The following is a 21,008-nucleotide window of genomic DNA, read 5'->3' as shown; positions in this document are numbered from 1 at the left end:
CCATAGTTGCTTCCATACAGTATAATTCCCCCATAGCTACCCTCATACAGTGTAATGCCCCCATAGAGTATAATGCCCCCATATAGTATAATGCCCCATAGCAGCCCCCACATAGTATAATGCCCCCATATAGTATAATGCCCCATAGCAGCCCCCACACAGTATAAAGCCCCCATAGCTGACCCCCATACCCAGTATAATGCCCCCATAGTTCATACTAAAACAATAATGAATTAAATACTCAACTATCCCTGTTCCCACGACAAGTGGGGGAGATTGCTCTGCTCCTCCAGTCTGTGCTATGAGTGGCATGGCACAAATAGGTGCAATGGTGTCACTGCATCGCGCCTCTCTGCGCCGAGCCACTCACAGCCAGCATTACACAGTGAATGCTGGAGCAGTAAGCTAACGGCTTCTTGCTCCACCCTTGGATTCAACTGCATCTGCACCCTCAGGACGCAGATACAGTTGAAACCGGGAGATGACACCGAGGCCCAGCCTGTCCCTGGGCCCCACCATCTCAGTGGGCCCAGGGCCACCTCTCCATCTGCTAGCTACGCCTCTGAAAGAGAGTATGTCTGTGATATTGGACATGACTAAAACCTCAAAAATATATGGTTGCTGGTACCTCTACAGTAGTTACAAAGAGCCCTATTGTGTAGCACAAAAAAAACACTTTGTACTCTTAGGGCTCATTCACACGAGCATGATTCTCGTCCGCGTGCTGCGCGTTGAAACAATGCACAGCACACGGCCACATTGATTTCAATGGGGCTATTCACACATGCGTGAGTTTTCACGCAGCGAGTGTTCGTTGCGTGAAACTCACCCTATGTCCTATATTGGTGCGTTTTCACATACCTAGCCGCCCATTGAAGTCAATGGGTGCTGTCCGTGTTTTACGCATCAATTACATTGAAAAAAAAAGTGCGGGTGTGTGAAAAACAAATGCCACTTGCAAAGCACACTGATGCATAATGCAACGCACACGGACAGATTTACACACGTTTTTACACGCGTAAATCTGTCACGCTCGTCGTAATGTAGCCTTACACCTACATGATATGCTGAGTGCATATCCATGTACCCACTACTCCGATTTAGAAACTCTCACAAAGAATGGTGAAAATATCCTAAGAAGTGCACAAGGCAACTTTTGATGAGTCACAAATACTGCCCCCTTTGGCAAAATCTCTTATATTAAAATATCCTTTAGGCTCGGGTTATATAGTCACATATGTCACAACTGCCATTGTGTATCTAGCATTTGTGCTGCCCTGTCACATAAGCTACAACTTTCTATGATAGCTGTATCCAACCTTCTTGAGTCACGCCCAATAAGTAAATTATTTGAGGTGTATCACTTTTAGATATACAGTATATCAAAAACCTCTGGTGAATTGGACTTTATTTTAACTGACATATAAATGTTGGGAGATAAGAAAAACTTTTTTGAGCCTTTGTGAAGTCACGCCCAGAAGCCCCAAAGGGCCATTTGTATTTTTCTTCTGTGATGTATTCCATTATGAGCTGGAGTCTTGTTTTACACATCAAAATAGTTTCAGTATGAGCGCAGAAAATGGAAAAGTGCACTGGTAATATTAAAGGAATTTTATAGCTTTGCCTAATATAAGTGGGAGTGGATGACACATCCAAGGCAAGGCTTGCAGGACATAGACATAGTAGAGACTATGTGCATCTTGCGACATCATTACGAATGGGGCTAAAAATATGGACTCTCATACCGTAGACACCCGTGAGTCAGTCTGGACTGAGCTGCCGGACTACATAGTACCAGGTGTTGTATGATGAATCAGGGAAAGCTGACTACGCACATTAAAAGGTGACAATTCATTCCAACCAGTATGGTATAAAATCCTCCTGGTCACAGATCCGTATGCCATTTTTTTTATTGCTTACATTAAAAAAATCTTACTTTAAGGCGAAATCCACACGAACGTGTGCGTTTTGCGCGCGTTACAGTTCCGTGTGTCATCAGTGTTGGGTGCGTGTCTGTGTGATTTTCACGCATATGCCATCCTTATGACACGCGGTTTTGATGCTTAGAAACTGCAAGGAATGTGGTGCTTTTTTTCCCCCTTCATTTATGTAACAACGGTAGCGCGAATCACGCACGGCACACGGAAGTGCGTCCGTGTGCCGTGCACGGTTTTCACGCACCCATTGACTTCAATGGGTACGTGATGTGCGAAAAACGCTCAAGTATAGGACATGTCGTGAGTTTTACGCAGCGGACACTCGCTGCGTGAAAATCACGGACTGTCTGAACGGCCCCATTGAGTTACATAGGTCTGTGCGTTGTGCGTGATTTTCACGCGTGTATCACGGACGTGAAACACGTTAGTGTAAATAAGGCCTTATAGATCTAAGAAAATACTCCCTGTGCGTGGACATGTGTACATCAATTTTAAACAGCACCCATAGAGTCTACTCGTGGTACGCATCACCTGGTGGGCTTGGTCCGTGTTATCCATCACAAAGCCAAATTATAGTAGAAAACACAGCAACAGCACAAGTAGTTTCAGCTTGAAAGAATCTGTCTTTACTGCAGTGGTGCAACGTTCTAGCTATCAAAGCCTACAGTATGCAAAGCATGACTAACACAGCACATTATATATGTATATATAATATACTAGTCCTTCTCAATGAATTCGAATATCATCAAAAAGATCATTTATTTCAGTAATTCAATTCAAAAAGTGAAACACGTATTATATAGATTCATTACACACAGAGTGATCTATTTCCAGTATTTTTGTCTTTTAATGTTGATGATTGTGGTAACGGTTAATGAAAACCCAAAATTTAGTGTCTCAGAAAAATAGAATATCATATATATATATATTTCAAACATTTTTAATACTGAAATGTTGTCCTACTGAAAAGTATGTACAGTATATGCCCTCAATACTTGACCGGGGCTCCTTTTGCATGAATTACTGCATCAATGCGGCGTGGCATGGAGGCGATCAGCCTGTGGCACTGCTGAGGTGTTATCAATGCGGCTGGCATGGAGGCGATCAGCCTGTGGCACTGCTGAGGTGTTATCAATGCGGCGTGGCATGGAGGCGATCAGCCTGTGGCACTGCTGAGGTGTTATCAATGCGGCGTGGCATGGGGGCGATCAGCCTGTGGCACTGCTGAGGTGTTATGGAAGCCCAGGTTGCTTTGATAGTGGCCTTCAGCTCGTCTGCATTGTTTGGTCTGGTGTCTCATCTTCCTCTTGACAATACTCTATAGATTCTCTGTGGGGTTTAGGTCAGGCGAGTTTGCTGGCCAGTCAAGCACAGTGATACTGTGGTTATTAATCCAGGTATTGGTACTTTTGGCAGTGTGGGCAGGTGCCAAGTCCTGCTGGAAAATGAAATCAGCATCTCCATAAAGCTTGTCAGCAGAGGGAAGCATGAAGTGCTCGAAAATTTCCTGGTAGACGCCTGCGCTGACTCTGGACTTGATGCGTCACATGGCCTGCAACGTCATCCCAGGAGGCCGGACTACGTGCCGAGAAGATGGAGGGGGTAAGTATAAACGTTTTTACTTATTTTTTCCGCCCGAAAAACGCATCACAATGTGGTGTTATTTTCCGGACGACATGCCCTGCGGTGTTCAGGGCGGATACGCTACGCAGCTTAACGCAGTGTATCGGCACTGAATACGTTGTGTGTATTCCTACCCTAACAGTTGCCCAATAATTATGCACACATAGATATTCTCCTAAGAAATTGAGAAAGTGATTAGAAAAAATGGCGCGGTCTCAAAGGAGACAAAAGTTTTAGTCAAATTTATTAAGTAAAAAGCCTGAAAAAGGTGCAGATTTTGTCGAAATTTACAGTAATCATAGCAGGCGTAGATTTGTTTTTTATGCAAAATGCACCAAATTTTATAAATCTGGGGAAAATTACACCAACTATATCCTTCACTAAGACTGCCATATGACACGACAGTCTTAGTAAGGGCATGTGCACAAGGGGCTTATTAACTGCGGATTTTCTGCAATGAAATGAGATTCTCTTGTGTAAATTCTGCAGCGTTTTATAGTAGCAGCAAAGTAGATGAGAATTAAACAAATCTCACCCCAACGCTGGAGAAAAAAATATGCAAAAAAGAAGTGCAGAAATTGACTTGTAGTGCGGATTCTCAATCTGCAGCATTTTAATTTCTCTTGCAAGAACGCTGCGGAATTATCGCACAGAAAATCCGGTTGGATTCTGCAGTGTTTACGCTGTGTGTGGACATAACCTAAATTTGGGACTATGTGTCAGCGGCGTATCTTAAAACTCCTGGGCTCCAATGCAAAATCTATAACCGGGACCCCATCTACCATATATCGTTTATAATACTGGTGTAATCTTATGCAACTGAGGGGCTTTTTGGCCCCTTCCTGCTCCAGGGCCCGGGTGCGACTGCTACTGCGGTATCCACTATAGCTACACCCCCTGCTTTATCACAGTGTTGCATGAGAAATTTGGCACATCTAGCTAGACATGTTAGACGCTTTTCTCTTACTTACACCACCTCTTGGTTGGCATAGTTCACGGCAGTTTTTTGTGACCAAATTTTGGGCCAATTTTAGTGCACGGCGTCGCATTTTAATCCACGCCTCATTTCGGCTTAGCCACGACCCTTTGTCGATCATGGAGCCAAAAGTTTCTAAACCAGTTAAAAATGCGTCACACAACATGGGCGACAGAATTCTGCCTCCATTTAGCCAAAGTTCTGGTGCCTTTTAAATAGTAAATCTGCCTCAGTATTTAGAGTATGGTCACAAAGTCAAAATTTGCTTAAAGAGGCTCTGTCACCAGATTCTGAAATCCCTATCTCCTATTGCATGTGATCAGCGCTGCAATGTAGATAACCGTAACGTTTTTTGTTTTTTTTTAAAACATTCATTTTTGGCCAAGTTATGAGCAATTTTATATATATGCAAATGAGGTTTGAAATGGACAACTGGGCGTGTTTTTTTTCGTTATGTCCAACTGGGCGTGTATTGTGTTTTTAACTGGGCGTGTTTACGTGTATGACGCTGACCAATCAGTGACCAGTCAGCGTCATACACTCATCTCCATTCATTTACACAGCAGCGATGTGCAGCCACATAAACAGAGATTAACGTTAATCAAGTGTCCTGATAATGAATACACATGAAATCCAGCCTGGACGTCATGTGTATTCACAATCCTGACACTTCTGACTCTTTTCTTTGAGATTTCTAGCACGTGAAACGAAATCTCGCGAGATTACGGAGGTAAACGAGATTTCATTTCCCTTGCTGCAAATCTCACAGTCTCGGCCATTTCATTCATTTGGTCCGTGAAACAACGGAAGCCATCTGTGTGCGGCCCATGTTTCAGGGAACCGTCATTAGCAGCCGTACAACCGCCGACGGAAGTGTGCATGCAGCCTAAGGCAAATCCGCCATGCATTTTGAAGGCAATCTGCAGCAAATATTTGCAGCTGAAACTCTGATTTCTGCCGTGGATCAACATGTCGATCCGCACGTAGCTGCATTGTAATGGAATACACTTTAATAATAAACATGCCATGGGTTTTAGAATACATAGCGCGTTCATTATTTCAAACTGGTTTTTTCCAGAGCATGTATTTGAGGCATAAAATACCCCATTTACATGTATTGGCGGGAGAATGCGGACAATTCTGTTAGGGACTAAATCATAACTACTTCATTAAATGTATTATATATTGCTATCATTAAAGGGGTTGTCCAATCATAACAAATTGATGGCCTATCCTCAGGATAGGTCATCAATATCAAATCCGTAGGGGTCCAACTCTCGCCACCCCCGCCAATCAGCTGTTTTGAAGGGGCCACGGCGCCCGTATAGAGGTGGTTCACATTTCTACCGCCTTCTCCCATTCACTTAAATGGGAGAAGGCTGTAATACTGTAAACTGCCATAACAAGTGTGTCGGCAATTCACAGTACTAGCAGGTAAGGAATAAAGGAGAAGCAGCGCTCGTACGAGCGCAGCGGCCCCTTCAAAACAGCTGATCTGCGCGGGTGCCGAGAGTTGGACCCCCACCGATCAGATGTTGATGGCCTGTCCTGAGTTTAGGCCATCAATTTCTTATGATTGGACAACCCCTGTGATGGAGTGGTATTGTTACGGACTTTGAACTAAAGAAGGGTAGTGCGCCAGTGGGCGTATCAGTAATGAGAGACACGTTATCATTGTATTAGTGTGCCTGCTGTCTCTATCAGAACGGCGTCCTTGTATCTCCACTACGCATGTAACTAAGACGCCCTTGCCAGATATTAGTTTACCATGTGAGGATGTGTTACAAATATCTAAAGACACTGGTATCTGCGTTTGGGGTTATGTTTAAGGCTCTGTTTACATCCCTCTATGTGAACACATTCAGCCGCAGTCTAAGGGTATGTTCACACGACAGCGTCCAAAACGGCTGAAATTACGGGGATGTTTTCAGGAGAAAACATCCCCGTAATTTCAGCCGTAACGGCATGTGCAGGCGCTTGAACGCCGCGTCCATTACGGACGTAATTGGCGCTGCTTTTCATTGGAGTCAATAAATAACGGCTCCAATTACGCCCCAAGAAGTGACAGGTCACTTCTTTGACGCGGGCGTCTATTTACGCGCCGTCATTTGACAGCGGCGCGTAAATATACGCCTCGTGTGAACAGACAAACGTCAGCCCATTGCTTTCAATGGGCAGATGTTTGTCAACGCTTTCAAGCCGCATTTTTTGGACGTATTTCGGGGCAAAAACGCCCAAATTACGTCCGTAATTAGTGTGTGTGAACATACCCTAAGAAGCTCCCGGAGCATACGCCGAATGTGGCCGTGGACCCCTATTCACCCGAAGGAGGCCAAACGTGTGTCCTTTTGGCCTCCTTTTAGTTTAAACTTTTTACTGTATAGTAAAGGCGTATCAGACTGCGCTTAGCTATACAGTGGGCCACAACCCAAAAAAACATATACTTCGCAGTATACACTTTTTTTTAACATTGTGGCCTATGGCCAACTTATGCCACTGTATGGCTATACTGTATTGAGGTTTACTTTTTGAGATACAGCTTCTATGTGTCCTGGATACATAGAGCTGTATCTTGCAGTCACAGCCGAATCTGTCAGGTCAGCAGGACTGACGGCTTCGGTGAGCGCTGATCCTGCGTGTCTCTCGCATGGAGGTTTGAACTTGGATGTAATTGATAATAGCTGGATCCTGCGTGTCAGAGACTCCCCTGACCTGACGGATTCAGCTATGACTGCGAGATACAGCCTCTATGTATCCAGGATACAGTATAGCTGCATCTAAAAACGTAAACATTTTTTTTTTTTACATAAAACCTAATTGAAAACTTGTCTAAAATACAATAAAACTATAATAAAAAATATATATTAATGCCTTCAAAGGTTTACATTTCCCAAAATAGTGGCCCACAGTGGAAAGCCTTTCACTTTCAACGGAATTGCTGCTGAAATTTTCTGCATCAGTTCCGTTGTGTGTGGACAAGCACTTAAGTTTCACATTTCCCACAAATATGTCAGGAGAATGAATAAATGACAATTTCTTTATATATAAGAATGACTGACTGGAATCATAATTATTGACTAATACTGTTTAGTATTCCAATAATATGCTCAGAAATGTGGGGTTTTACTTAGATTATGTAAAGGTATACAATATTCAGGACATACTGTATATATAATCAACTAATTGTTGCCATTCACTGACTGCCAGCAGTGGTCCTATATTTGGTGAGAGATGGATACATATAATATTAGAACTTTGATCTCTTTAAATTCAATGGCATAGTGCGGGCTCGTTCACATACGTCCCGTGAGTTTTCCTAGCTTTTTTTAATCTAAGGCTGTATCCTCACGTGCTGATATCGACTGTTATACCGCAAACTGCAGAGGTTTTTGGAGGCAGATTTTGGTCCATATCGGAATCACAGGTGCAACACGTTTTTAATGGTTTTCGCCTGTAATTATCATGTGGACAAAAAAACTGTAGAGAAAAGGCACGCGGTTTTTGTTATGTCAGTATTGGAAAAGGGGAAACCGAAACAACTGATCCTATTAGTTTCAGTGGGATAAGTTGTGTATTTTTTAAGGCCTTGTTCACATGGCAGTTCCCTCCGCCTATAAAAAAAAAAATCCTGTTAAATGGTAACAGTGGACCCTTATGTGGTCTCCTCCTGGTGACGCCAGGCATTGTGACCAATAAATAAGAACCAATCAGATCACTTCTTTTATTATCCTACTGGCTACGGAAAAGAGCGAGAAACTGGAATTGGATTGGTTGCTGCGGACAGCTGCTTCCCATGTTTTCTACACCAAGTCCCTGGTGTTTATCTGCGATCATATCTCATGTACCATCTTCTAGAACCAGGCGGGTCAGGCTGCAGGCGGTATTTTTATGGGAAGAGGTTTTATCATCTCACTGATAAAAAGAAAGCAAAGGTTGTGTTATTTATGCGGCTTTTGTTCAATGTGAGAACAGAATGAGGAGCGCAGCAATAAAAACACACAAGAAATGGTCAGCAGATCTGGGTCAGGCCGAGCCCGTTAACCCCTTCCATGTGGGACTATAAACTTGTTAACCCCTTCCACACTACTGAGAACCAATTAACCTCTTCTATGCTGCACTTAGAAACGTTTAACGTCTTCCACTCTACAGTAGGAAACCAGTAAACACTTCTATGCTGTACTTAGAACCAGTTAACCCCTTCCTCTCTACACTCTGAAACCCCTTCCAGTGTATTTAGAACCAGTTAACCCCTACCATGCTGCACTCAGAACAGGTTAACCCCTTCCTTTCTACACACTGAAACCTCTTCCAAAGTGTATTTAGAACTGGTTAACCCCTACCATGCTGCACTCAGAACAGGTTAACCCTTTCCACACTTCGCTCGGAAACCGTTTACTCCTCCAACACTGCACTTACAGTCACTCCTTCCGCATTGCAGCTGAAATAAGTTAACCCTCTTCACGCTGCAGCCCGAATAAATAAAACTCTTCCACACTGCATCCAGACTTGGTTTATCCCTTCAGATTAACCCTTTCAATCTACAACCAGAATTACTTAACCCTTTCTACTGCAGACAGAATTAGTTAACCTTGCTGCTGGCCGAACCACTTAACTCTTCCCATGCTACAGCCAGGACCACTTAACCCTTCCCATGCTGCAGCCAGGGCCACTTAACCCTTCCCATGCTGCAGCCAGGACCACTTAACCCTTCCCATGCTGCAGCCAGGACCACTTAACCCTTCCCATGCTGCAGCCAGGGCCACTTAACCCCTCCCATGCTGCAGCCAGGACCACTTAACCCTTCCCATGCTGCAGCCAGGACCACTTAACCCTTCCCATGCTGCAGCCAGGACCACTTAACCCTTCCCATGCTGCAGCCAGGACCACTTAACCCTTCCCATGCTGGAGCCAGGACCACTTAACCCTTCCCATGCTGGAGCCAGGACCACTTAACCCTTCCTATGCTGCAGCCAGGACCACTTCACCCTTCCCATGCTGCAGCCAGGACCACTTAACCCTTCCCATGCTGCTGCCGCCACTTTAGGGGCTGAGGATTATTGTTTTCAGCACACTACGCTCTCCTCCTTTTTTATGACTGTAAATAAGCCGCTGAATGTCCCCAGTAGACGGTGCAGGTAGTGGAGGAAGGAAACATGTGACTGCACTTTTCCTGTTCAGCAGATGGAGCCGTGAATCTGGCGTTCTAAACGAGTGCAGGGACGGCCGCGTCCTGATTGGTCCCCGCCGCAGCCAATCGCGGAGTCCCCAGCGCAGACAATGCTCGCTTCTTTTGTGTATGTGAGTGTGGAGCTGGCTTATGATATTAGGGCTATTTTTGGCCGGACTCCTCCCCCTGCAGATCTATTTCTGTCAGCCTGAGCTCGGGGCAGTGGTGTAAGCATGCTGCGTGCACACCCAGAGCTGCCTGCATGCACAGCCGTTCCCAGCCAGGGCAGGTGAAGCAGTGCCAGGGCTGCACTGGGCATCGTGTTGTTGGTGATATTAGCCCGGATAGCATATTCTTCATTTCAGCGCTGCACTCCCCCGGTCTCGGTAGTGTGCTCCCCGGATGGCATGCAAAGTGCGCTGACATACAGGACCCTGGCATGGACTGAGTTGGGTTAGATTTCCTTCTTGTTGCGCTTGGCACATATTTCTGAGTGCCCTCCAGGAGCTCGGCTGTGCGGCAGAACTGTTCATGGCTCAGTATTAGGGGATTTACAGGGCGCCCTCCAGTCAATGTGACAGCGCGGGAGTTCTCCAGAGGGGCACAGTAGTGAGGACAGTGCCCAGGACAGGGGGCCTGCTGCCATCCCTTCATACACTCGCCTCCATGCCTGGATTACATCAAATGTTAAACACCATTTACGAGGCTGATTCCGCTTCTTCCACAGATGGCATCAGAAGGGGCGAACCGGGAGTGAGGTTCGGGCACAAGAGTGGTGCCAGCGGAGCAGGTATGTTGATGTTTAGATGTCTGCATTACAAGTCTCAGCATGCCCACATTTTCATAACTTTCACGTGCCCACATCAGCTGCTTAGTTCTTAACCCTCAATCTCCTCACCAGTATACTGTGCCCCCTATAGCTGCGCACCCTGTGCCCCCACATCTTGTGTTGGTAAACTTTTGGCTTTGTTTTGTAACTTGGGGAGAGTTCACACCCTACTAAAGACCTTCACCATGTCACCCACAATATCAGGTGTGACCATGATTCATCGTTACTGGTGACACTAAGAAGTATTTTCTATTCTCAGCCCTTGCACAATGGCACAGGAGCGGCCTGTGACCCACAACCTGCCCCAAGGTAACTGAAACAGGAGCAGGATGGACCCCTGACCTTTCTAAATCTTGTTCTTCCTGTCCCATAGAAGCTGCTGCCTTTTATACAGTAACTGCCTGCAAATAGTGTCAAACCTCCCAGCTTGTTCCCTTGATATGACAGATCAACTTGACCTGCTCACAGCACACTTCTGGTACATTGTATGAGCTTCAGATGTTACCTTCTGGCTTCCTAGTTAGACAATACAATAATTGTTATGATTTTAAAACTTTAGAAATATTTTATTACATTATTAGAAATATTATGAATAAATAATTACATTAAAATCCATATTATGAGATTATTGATACATTATATTATTAGGAAAGAAACGAAGCAGCACAATATATGCCTGTATTTTTTAGAAAGTTATTAAATACTATAAAGCACAGGATCTTGGCAATCTCTGTGAATTGTGGACCTGGCTTTACACATAATGGTTAAATGGGATGAGAATTGTCTGCCGGAAGTTGTCACAACCCCTCCCCCCCCTCCTCCCATACTGACCAAACATGATGTTATTTCTATGGGGAGCAGCTGTTGCATACCTACCGCGCCATTCTTCTCTGGGGAAAACTATTGAGGAGCAACCAAATGATACAACACAACCATCCTCCATAGTATGACCAGCTAACACGGCCTGTGGTGCCCATAGACCGAGTGGCACTAAGTGGTGTGCAAGAGCCCTAAGGCCCCATGCACTTGACAATTCCCATAATCACGGTCTGCGATTACGGGCACGGGCGGCCGCGGACAGTCACTCGCATTTGTGGGCCGTGCTCCCATTATAAAGTATGGGAGCATGGTCCGTAAAATAAAAAAATAGGACGTGTCCTAATTTTACGTATACTCCCTAAGGCTCGGACACCTTCCAGTAAATATACAGGAAGGTGCCGTCAGCCATCAAAATTAATGGTTCCAAAATCTACGGTCGTGTGCCTTGGGCCTTAGGGTGAATTCATACGTGCAGGTTTTGATCAGGTTTTTTGATGCAGGTTTTGAAGTCAAAACCAGGCGTAGATTCAAATAAGAGGAGACGTAGTATCTGTTTATACTTTCTCTCCCTTTATGATCCTTAACTTGTTTTTGGCTTCAAAAACTGCATAAAAATCCTAAACAAAACTTTCACATGTGAATACACCCTGAAGCAGCCCCCAATAAAACCCCCAGTAGGTAATTGGGAGTTTATACAAACATCTTCCGGTTGGATCATCTTACTTTTGGAGAAGGTTTGGGTTCAATGTTATCGCTTAAAACAAAGGCAGTTTCTCTGCGGCTGCTGCGTCCTCGCATTCTCAGGAAGCCTCGCATGTGAGAAGAAGCAGATGTCTGGGGCAGGCATTTCTGAGCCCTGTGCTCCTGGAGAATTAGGATCTTTTTACATTACTTCGTAATGTAAGCAGAATGTTTGGCGTCATGGTGATCAGGAAAAGAGTTCGGGATCAGTTTTGCATAGTGCTGAAATATTTTTTTTTTTCATACATAAAAAAGGTTGAATTCCCTGAAAATGATAACGGAGGAAGGAGCGTAATGTAGAAAATGTTACATGATTGAAGAATAGTAGAAGATGCTTGGAATGCAATGGCAAAAATGTAAATATGTAAGGGGTACATAGAAGTTTATTTTGAGAAGGAGCCAGAAGGAAACAAAAACGGGCAGACCGGTTGGGCCTGTTCGTCGTCATGCGCAGCATTTTATGCGAGAAAAGCGGTTTTATAAATAGAGGCACTTTTAATATTACTAGGTCACTCATTACCTCGCTGGGGGAGGAAAATAATACATTACATACCATCAAGAATATATATATATATATATATATATATATATTACAGGCAGAACATGCGGCTCCATCTAAGGCCCGAGGAGAGAGGGTGCCATCAGAACTTCTCAGGAATAAGACAACATCTTTAGGCCAGGATCACACGCAGGGTTTTGATACAATATTTTTGCGCAGTTTTTGGCTCCGTTTGTTGAGCCAAACATGGGAGTTGATACAAAACAAAGGAGATACCTCAGTCTTTTCTTTATAACTTTCCTCTTTTTGGATCCACTTCTGGCTTTTGCACGAAGAACTGAACCCAAAACGGGATCAAAATGGTGTGTGTGATCCTGGCCTATATTCTGCTGTTTCTTAGTTATCTCTTAGTTGGTCAATAGGATACAACCAGTTTTCCCGAAATATTGAATAGCAAATCTGTATCTGTCTAGGTCTCGTTTCCCTATAATTAATACATTTCTTAGGTCACTTTCACACCGCAGTATTTTGCATCAGTATTTTGCATCAGTATTTGTCCAAAACACTCTAGAGGTGCAAATATTTTCATTATACTTTTCTCTGTGTAGGTTCTACTTCTGATTTTGGATTTCAAATACTGATGCAACTTACTGAAATACTGCCAAAGTGGCCTTAAAGGATTATTTCCAGAATCGACCGTTATTATCTATCTACCTCTGGGATGAGAATCGGGATCCAGAACCCCCCGTTTCTTAACACTGCTCGATCGCAGTGAGGAGGACATGTTTACTGCTGCTCCATTCAAAGACTATGGGAATGATGGAAACAGTTGAGTACAGCGCTCGGCTGTTTTTGTCAGTCCCATAGACATTAAATGGAGCAAGCTCCATAGTGGGGGGGGGGGGGTGCAAGCAGGAGGATCTGGGGGTTCAGGACTCACGCTCTTGCAAACGGTGGATCCTGTGATTAGGTCATAATTATCGATTCTGGGACAACCCCTTAATAGACTTTTAACAACTTGACAGAAGAGGACACCTCAAGGTCTTACGCCTTAAGATGAGAACTAAAAAGGACCAGAGATCTATTGAATCGGGGTCCACAGTCCTCTCCTGCAGTGAGGACATTTTATTTTTAGTTGACTGTGTGTATCCTTAGGATTTTCTCTGATTCTTCTACAATGGAGGGAGAACAATTACTGTTGATATATACAATCTTGCAGTTTCTCGGCACTTCCTCCTGCGGGACAATTATTTTTATTCACAAACTTCCTGTCTTGAGAGATTTATTTTGGCACATACCTGCAGTTTCTAAAGCTGAGAACATGTGATGGTCTGGTAATAACACCCGTATTTACAAAGCACTGATTTCCATCAGATCCATTATACATTATATTGATGGACATGAAAAGGCCCCTTGGCACGTTCGGGCTGCAGGTGACGTTCATTGTAAAGAGTAAACAGAAGACTACAACAACATGCAGACTCTTGTGGTTACGTCATCGAGCAGCCGCACTACTAATATTAGTGCAATTTAAAGGAATTCTCCACTGTTGCCACTTCAAGGTGCACAACAGATATCTACTGGTAGTTGTAGTTATAACTACAATCTTACATTTTCTGTATAATGCATAAGAGAAATCTATAGAATATATCCTTAAGGGCAGGATCACACACACCGTTTTGATGCAGTTTTTGGTGCATTTTTTGGCAATTTTTTTTTTTTTAGCCAAAGCCAGAAGTGGATCCAAAAGGAATGAAAGGTATAAAGAAAAGACTGATGCATCCCCTTTCTTTTGTGTCCACTCCTGTGTTTGTATGTGGTTTTTGTCTCAGTATTTTTAGCCAAACTGCATGTGTGATCTGGCCTAAAGAAACATGGCGGAGGCCTAGTGATGTAATCCTGGTCATTTTTGAGTACATATATATTGCAATGTGTTGTTGGCAGAGACTTCTAAGTCTCCATTCACACATCTCGGATGTGACGAGGATTTCCCTATCAAATCTGCAAACAATCCGCCAGTGAATAGGGTTTCCGCAACACCGTTCACACTCTGCGGAAAATTTCCACGCGGATTTCATTCTGCGCTGTAGGGAAAAAGAAAATCTGTGTGCGGGTCCTCTGGCACATCCGTGGCAGAAAACAGAGTGCCAAGTCTCGTATTTCTGCTGCGGATTCTTTTAAAAATTCATGTCGGATTTGCCTATGGCAAATTCTGAACGTATCCGCATAACCTGAGGTTTTATTCACATTAACGTGTTAACGTCTGTGTGACGGCCGTTGAAACAACGGCCATCACATGGACCTATATAATTTAATGTGGCCGTTGTTTCAACGGGCCGTGTGACGGGTCCGTGAGAAAACAGAACATATCCTAATTTTTCACGTCAGGCATCGTTCCATAGACTCTAGTCTATGGGGGTGCGTGATATCGCATCCCGCAGCGCAGAGCACGGATGCACCTTGGACGTAAAAAACGGCAGTTTTTTCACGTCCTATATGGGCAACGCTCATGTGAATCCGGCCCTCGGGTGAATTCACATGTGGCAGACTTTTCAGCTGCAAACCTGCAGTACAATCCGCATGTGGTACATGCAGATTTCATCTTTCGCATTCATGTGTGGTCATGTTTTTGTTCAGAATTATTGCTCTTTATAATAAATTTTGACTAGTAAGATTTTAGTCATACATTTTTAACAGAGCGGTCGCTGAATGCAAAATCTTAATGGATTGCTTATTCTAGTCAATTATTAAATCAGTGCTTTGTGCAGGATGCTGAGCCAAATTCCTAAAACAGCCTGTGCCATTTTTTTTAACATGACATTTATGTGGCAAAATGCCCACCATTTTTTCACATTCAGAAAATACCACGTTTATTTAACTTCCCCCAATTGGCATTGGAAGATTTAGCTTTACCTATTTAAAGGGGTTATCCGGGTTCCTAAATGTTTCTACTTATGTCTGCAAATGACGTGAATTGAAAACACAAGCAGTACTCGCCTATCCTTTCCCCCGGCCATCCAGGGCTGACGCTCCTGCAGCACTTCTGGTGATTGTTTCATGCCTCTGTACAGCGCTGCGTAATATGTTGGCGCTATATAAGTAACTGAAATAAATAATAATAAATAAATAATGCAGGCAACATGTGACCGCTGCAGTCAATTAGAGGACTCAGTGGTCATGTGTTGTATTTCTGCCATTATGCATTATGATTGGCTGCAGCAGTCTCAGTGCCGCCAGAGCATCATCGCTAGATTGCCGGTGTAAAGGAAAGGTGAATACTGGTTGTTTTTTTTTTTTTTTTTTTTAAAGGGGTTATCCCACCAAAGAAAGGTGATCAATATCTGATCGCTGGGGGTCCGACCACTGGGATTCCCAGCGATCAGGCGAACAGGCCCCCCGAGTCCCACAATGAATAGAGCGGTGGTGCGCATGCGTGTCCTCCACTCCATTCTCTATAGGACTGACGATCGGTTGTTTCCGTCAATCCCATGGAGAATAAACAGAGCAGTGGGCACGCATGCACACCACTACTCTGTTTATTGTGGGATTCGAGGGGCTCGTTCTGATCACTGGGGTCCCAGCGGTTGGACCACCAGCGATCAGATATGTATCAACTATCCTGCGAATAGGTGATAAATACTTTTGGTATTTTTGGCAAATCGCGGGCCGTACACATGGCCGCGGCCATTATTTTCCATGAGAACGGACCGCAGAACACGGCCGTAATAAGGCTTGCCCGATCTTTCTGCGGTGCGGGCTCCTGGACAATGAACGGACTGTGGAAACCACGGTCGTGTGCATGGCTCCAAAGGAATGAATGGAGCCGCAATTTTCTCACGTTCGTGTGCATGCGGCCTAAGTTAACATCTCGTTTTTACGGTATGCCTGACGTGCACGTTTTGAGATGAAAAAACTGTCAATACGTTTACCACAGCGTGTATATTGACTTCTATGGTTTGGACGGATAACAGTTTATTTTGTGCACACGTTTTGTGTGGTTACGTTCTATCTTTTTTTTTTTTTTTTTAGTCCTGAAAAGCGTAGTCTATTTTGCTTTTTAGTACTTTTCCAAAACTTCTACTACACGTATACGTTATTATTTGTATTGAAGTCAATGGCGACGTATGGACGACTTATGTCTTATATCTTAAACCCTACGTTTGATACGTAAAACGAATACGTTTTTGTCACCATATATGTGAAATTACCCAGATTATGAGATTAAACCGTGCCTCCCCCTGCTAAACCCCTCAGTACTGGCGCCAGAAACACTGCAGCCACTCCCTACTTCTTCCTTTATATTTTGACTTTACAACGTCTGATTGCTCGAGAACAAAAAACGTATACGTTTTTAGAAGTACGGACACAAACGTATAAAAACTTATACAACATATACTACAAAAAAACGTAAGCGTATGTTACAAATGCATATGTTTTTGTAACTGTAAAAAACTTATACGACGCCGTCTACCACAAACGTGGTGTGAACTGAGCCTAATCATTGTACTAGTATCAAAGGGTTACTTTCTGATCGCAGTTTCTGAGCAGCTGTCGTCTCTTATAGCTGTGTCTATTCTACTAGGAAACCTGCTCAAATGTCTACATACAGTCTCTCGCAGAGAACAAAAGGTTGCCTTCAAAAAAAGCAAACACAAAGGGCCTGTTTGGGCAAGTGCTTGGATTTATAGGATCTCATTTCAATGAAATTATTTAGAAACTGACGGAGATATAAATAGTTCCCTGATTTGTGTTCAGACTTTTTTCACTGCGTTTAGGAAATCGTACCAAAAGTAATTCTTTTGTGTTTTGGCAGTGATCACTACATGTGATCATCAAGTCAACGCTGGACAAATGCCATGTGGCAAGAACCAGTCCGCTAGAAAAGTTACTGGTGACTACTGCATTTTAGGTCTATCTAAGAAAGATTGTCGTCAGTGACGTTTTTTTTCCAAACGCAGCATTCTCTGGGTATGGCATTTATTTATTTTTTAGCTGTTTTTCCCATTGGCTTCTCTATAGAATTTCAAAAATGTAAAAAAAAACATGTACATAATAATAAAAAAAACGCCACTATAAGTGCATTAAAAATAATGCATGTTGCTTTTTAATAACGCTGGCGTTTTCGGAAGCGTTTTTTGATGCAGTTTAAATTGCCAGAAAAATCGTGTGAAGGACGCCTTAAAGGTACAGCGCTACTTTTACAATAAACATTAACTTTTCCTTGGGTCTTAAATAACAGGCAGCGCAACCTTTAACCCCACTTGGATATTTATGCGAGGAAGGCTGGGAAAAATGGGTAAAGTATCAACTTACTGAGCATCAGGAATCCTGAAACCCACTGAACTCTGCAAAACAAACAAAGGATCTTTCAGCGACTCTTCAGAAATAATGAATTGGCAAATCTTCTTTACCCCACCCTATATATCGATATATGGCCGAGTGCTATAACTGAATATCTATGGCTGATATTTCCCGGCTTCCTCTTCACCATCACGTCAAGGGGAAGAAATGTTGGCGCGGAGCTTACAGATCAGAAATCACGGATTATGAGGGAGATTACTCATGAATACAACGACTTTGCCCCATAGGTTATCATGGTAGCAGATTATCTACAGCTCCATTCAGACAAGCAGTTTTTGCGCATTTCCTGCAAACTGTCATGATGTTTCTAGACAAATACTGCAGAACATCTACGCAGCGGCACTGAGGCCTCGTATCTGAGAGTGGACTCACTAAGCAAGCAGGGTCACAATGAAATGACAACCGTCACTAGAAATATTCTACATCTGTTCCTGCATTGTCATTAGGGCTAAACACGCTCGTGTAAATCCGGCCTTCGTCGTTCTATAGATTTATACATTATTTTCCACTAAAACATATTTAAAGAGAATGTACACAGAGCCTGGACGGTGGCACAGGGAGTCCTATGGTTTAGGATCATGGACCTGTAGGCCCTCCATATTCTGCTGTAGCGTGTCCCTGTCCAGGACTGTGTTCTCCACCAGGATCAATGCTGCTGGGGGAGAATCTCCCCATAATATGCCATGTGATGGAACATGCTTTTATTTATTATTCTCATAGAATCCCTATGAATCTGTGAGAAAAACCACCTATGTATGAAAGCTGAAGCACACGGAGGTGCAGTATAGGCCTATGGGTGCCATATTAAAGATCTGTACAAGGCAAATCCATAATACGTATGTAGCTGTCGCACTGGTTGTTACTCCGCTTTCTTAGAGTCCTGACAGGCAGATCTGAGTGCTTATGCAGTGATATGTGAGAGGTGATGAAATTATTTAGTCAACTTTCAGTCAACTGATCTTGTTCACAATGCAGGCGAGTAGACTTAGGCCGGGCCCAGACTCGGCATAAACTTTACGCTGCAGATTAAGTCGTGAGTCGGTAACAAATCTGCATCAAAATCTGCATGTATTCTATGCAGATTATGTTGCAGATTTCACCCTAAATCCGGGTTCCCACGTAGCGTAAACGCTGCAGAATTTCTGCAATGGGTTTCTGTGTGGAAATTCCGCAGCATTTACAGTAGCAGCACAGCGGGTGAGATTTAGAAAATCTCATGCCCACACTGCGAAAAAAAAACGCAGCGCAAACGTTAATATATTTGACCTGCGGTGCAGAATTTAAATCCGCAGCATGTCACTATATGCTGCGTTTTAGTTGATTTTCCTTTGCAGGTTTTCCACATTGAATTCAATGGGGATGCAGATCTCGAAACAGAAAGCCAAGTGTTGCGATTTTTGCGGCATATTCACAGCGATTTCGACGCAAAATATTGCAACATATGAAAAAGAAAAAAACATACTTACTCAGAAGTCTGTGTTTCTTCATCCAGTCTGGCCTCCTGGGATGGCGTTGCATCCCATGTGACCACTGCAGCCAATCACAGGCTGTTGCGGCATTCACATGGGATAAACGTCAACCCAGGAGACCGGCCTGGATGACATCAGGGGGCCGGCCTCCTGAGATGACGTTACATCCCGTGTGTCCGCCACTGCAGCGGTCACATGGGCTGCAACGTCATCAAGGAAGGTTGGACCGCACTGCACAGGAGGGGACGCGTCACCATAACAATAGGTAAGTATGAGTGTTTTTTTACCCCAATGTGTTGCGATTTTTCGTACGAAATGTACTGTGGGTTCCAGGTCGGACATGATTTCGGATGACCGCTATTCCTCCTGACTCCCGAGCTACGCTGTTTCCATAACTCATTTACTTCTATGGGAGTTACGAAAATGTTTCGTAATTTCTGTCCATCAGAAAGTGTCCGGGAGACAGCGGGAACCGAGAAAGGTAGAATGCGGTTTAGGGGGCCCCGTTCCAGAGGTGGGAGCCGCATCTATCTGACATTTATAGCGTATCCTGTGGATATGTCATAAATGTCCTTCATGGGAAAACCCCTATAATATATTCCCCCTTTGTTTTTCCCAATGACAAACCTTCTGAGAGAATTTATTATAGGACGTATGCCAGTATTCTGGTGTAAAAAAAAGTCGCAAATTAGAGAGCACGCCATATTTGTGCAATGACATTTTGTCTTTTTTGTGTTGCCTGTTTTTTAAAGTAGGCGGGCTAAGGGTAAGGGTATAGCTAACCCTTCCCGACAAATACACTTTCATTTTATGCCAGATTATAGCGGAAATCTACGCCTGCTAAAATATTTCCATTTCTGGCACACAGACTGCCAAAGATGCTCCTAATTTATTAAGAGGCAGACACATCTTTATGAATTAGGCACATTTTACTCCAGCGCTTTCTATATGAAACTCCAGTCTTAAAAAATTACACCAACTGTCTCTCAGTCTTTTCTACGAAGACCCTCATCGTCGGCCACAATTGCCCGATTGCCACATAGAATGCCCATAATCTATACAATACACCGGTTTATATATGTGGTTGCAATCTATAAAGACTCTGAAATAAGCGCTTTCTGGAATTTGGATTCAGACTGAAGCTGTACGCTTTTTTCTAAATAAGGGGTTAATTGGAAGGTTCGTGCTTCCTAATGGGCAGCAGTCCATTCAGAAACCACGTCTGGTGCTTTATCAGGGTGGCGCCTAGTATTTCAAGGGCCTGATTAGCATGGGAAACATTGGGTAACAATGCCCTAAAGGTGCTGTAAGTATTACCTTAGCAGCCGTAGTGGAGATTGTGAAATATTACTATACACACAGATTAATCCGCCCTCAATTATCAACTTCTTACTTTTTATTTGTGTATTTATGATTCCAATGAAATTATCAGCAAACAAATTGTGATTTAAATAACTTCCACAAGCTGCTTCTTGTGCCTGCCGACAGTCCGGGTTCCTGTGTGTATATTTAACTGCTCCTGTCATTAGAAGGTTTGTTTATTGGCGGCTCTGTAGCTTTAGTTGAATAAATTAATTCTGTAATTGA

General features: G+C 43.6%; 1 protein-coding gene across 4 annotated transcripts in view; it reads left to right on the top strand.

Moving 5' to 3' along the window:
* The window catches only part of HDAC7 (histone deacetylase 7), a 425,809-nt gene that overhangs the window by 312,582 nt on the left and 92,219 nt on the right, over positions 1-21,008 (top strand). For 2 of the 4 annotated variants that reach the window (XM_075851895.1, XM_075851898.1), the window contains exon 1: positions 9,901-10,493. The exons of the other annotated variants lie outside the window; for them this stretch is intronic. In XM_075851895.1, the coding sequence (XP_075708010.1) occupies positions 10,370-10,493 (124 nt within the window). In that variant the 5' untranslated portion in view covers positions 9,901-10,369. Of the gene's footprint in view, positions 1-9,900; positions 10,494-21,008 lie in introns of those variants that run through there. 4 annotated transcript variants of the gene reach the window in all.

Source organism: Rhinoderma darwinii, chromosome 2, assembly GCF_050947455.1.
Source record: "Rhinoderma darwinii isolate aRhiDar2 chromosome 2, aRhiDar2.hap1, whole genome shotgun sequence".
Lineage (NCBI taxonomy): Eukaryota > Metazoa > Chordata > Amphibia > Anura > Rhinodermatidae > Rhinoderma > Rhinoderma darwinii.
The sequence above is the reverse complement of the archived record's forward strand: the minus strand, read 5'-3'. Positions and strand labels throughout refer to the sequence as shown.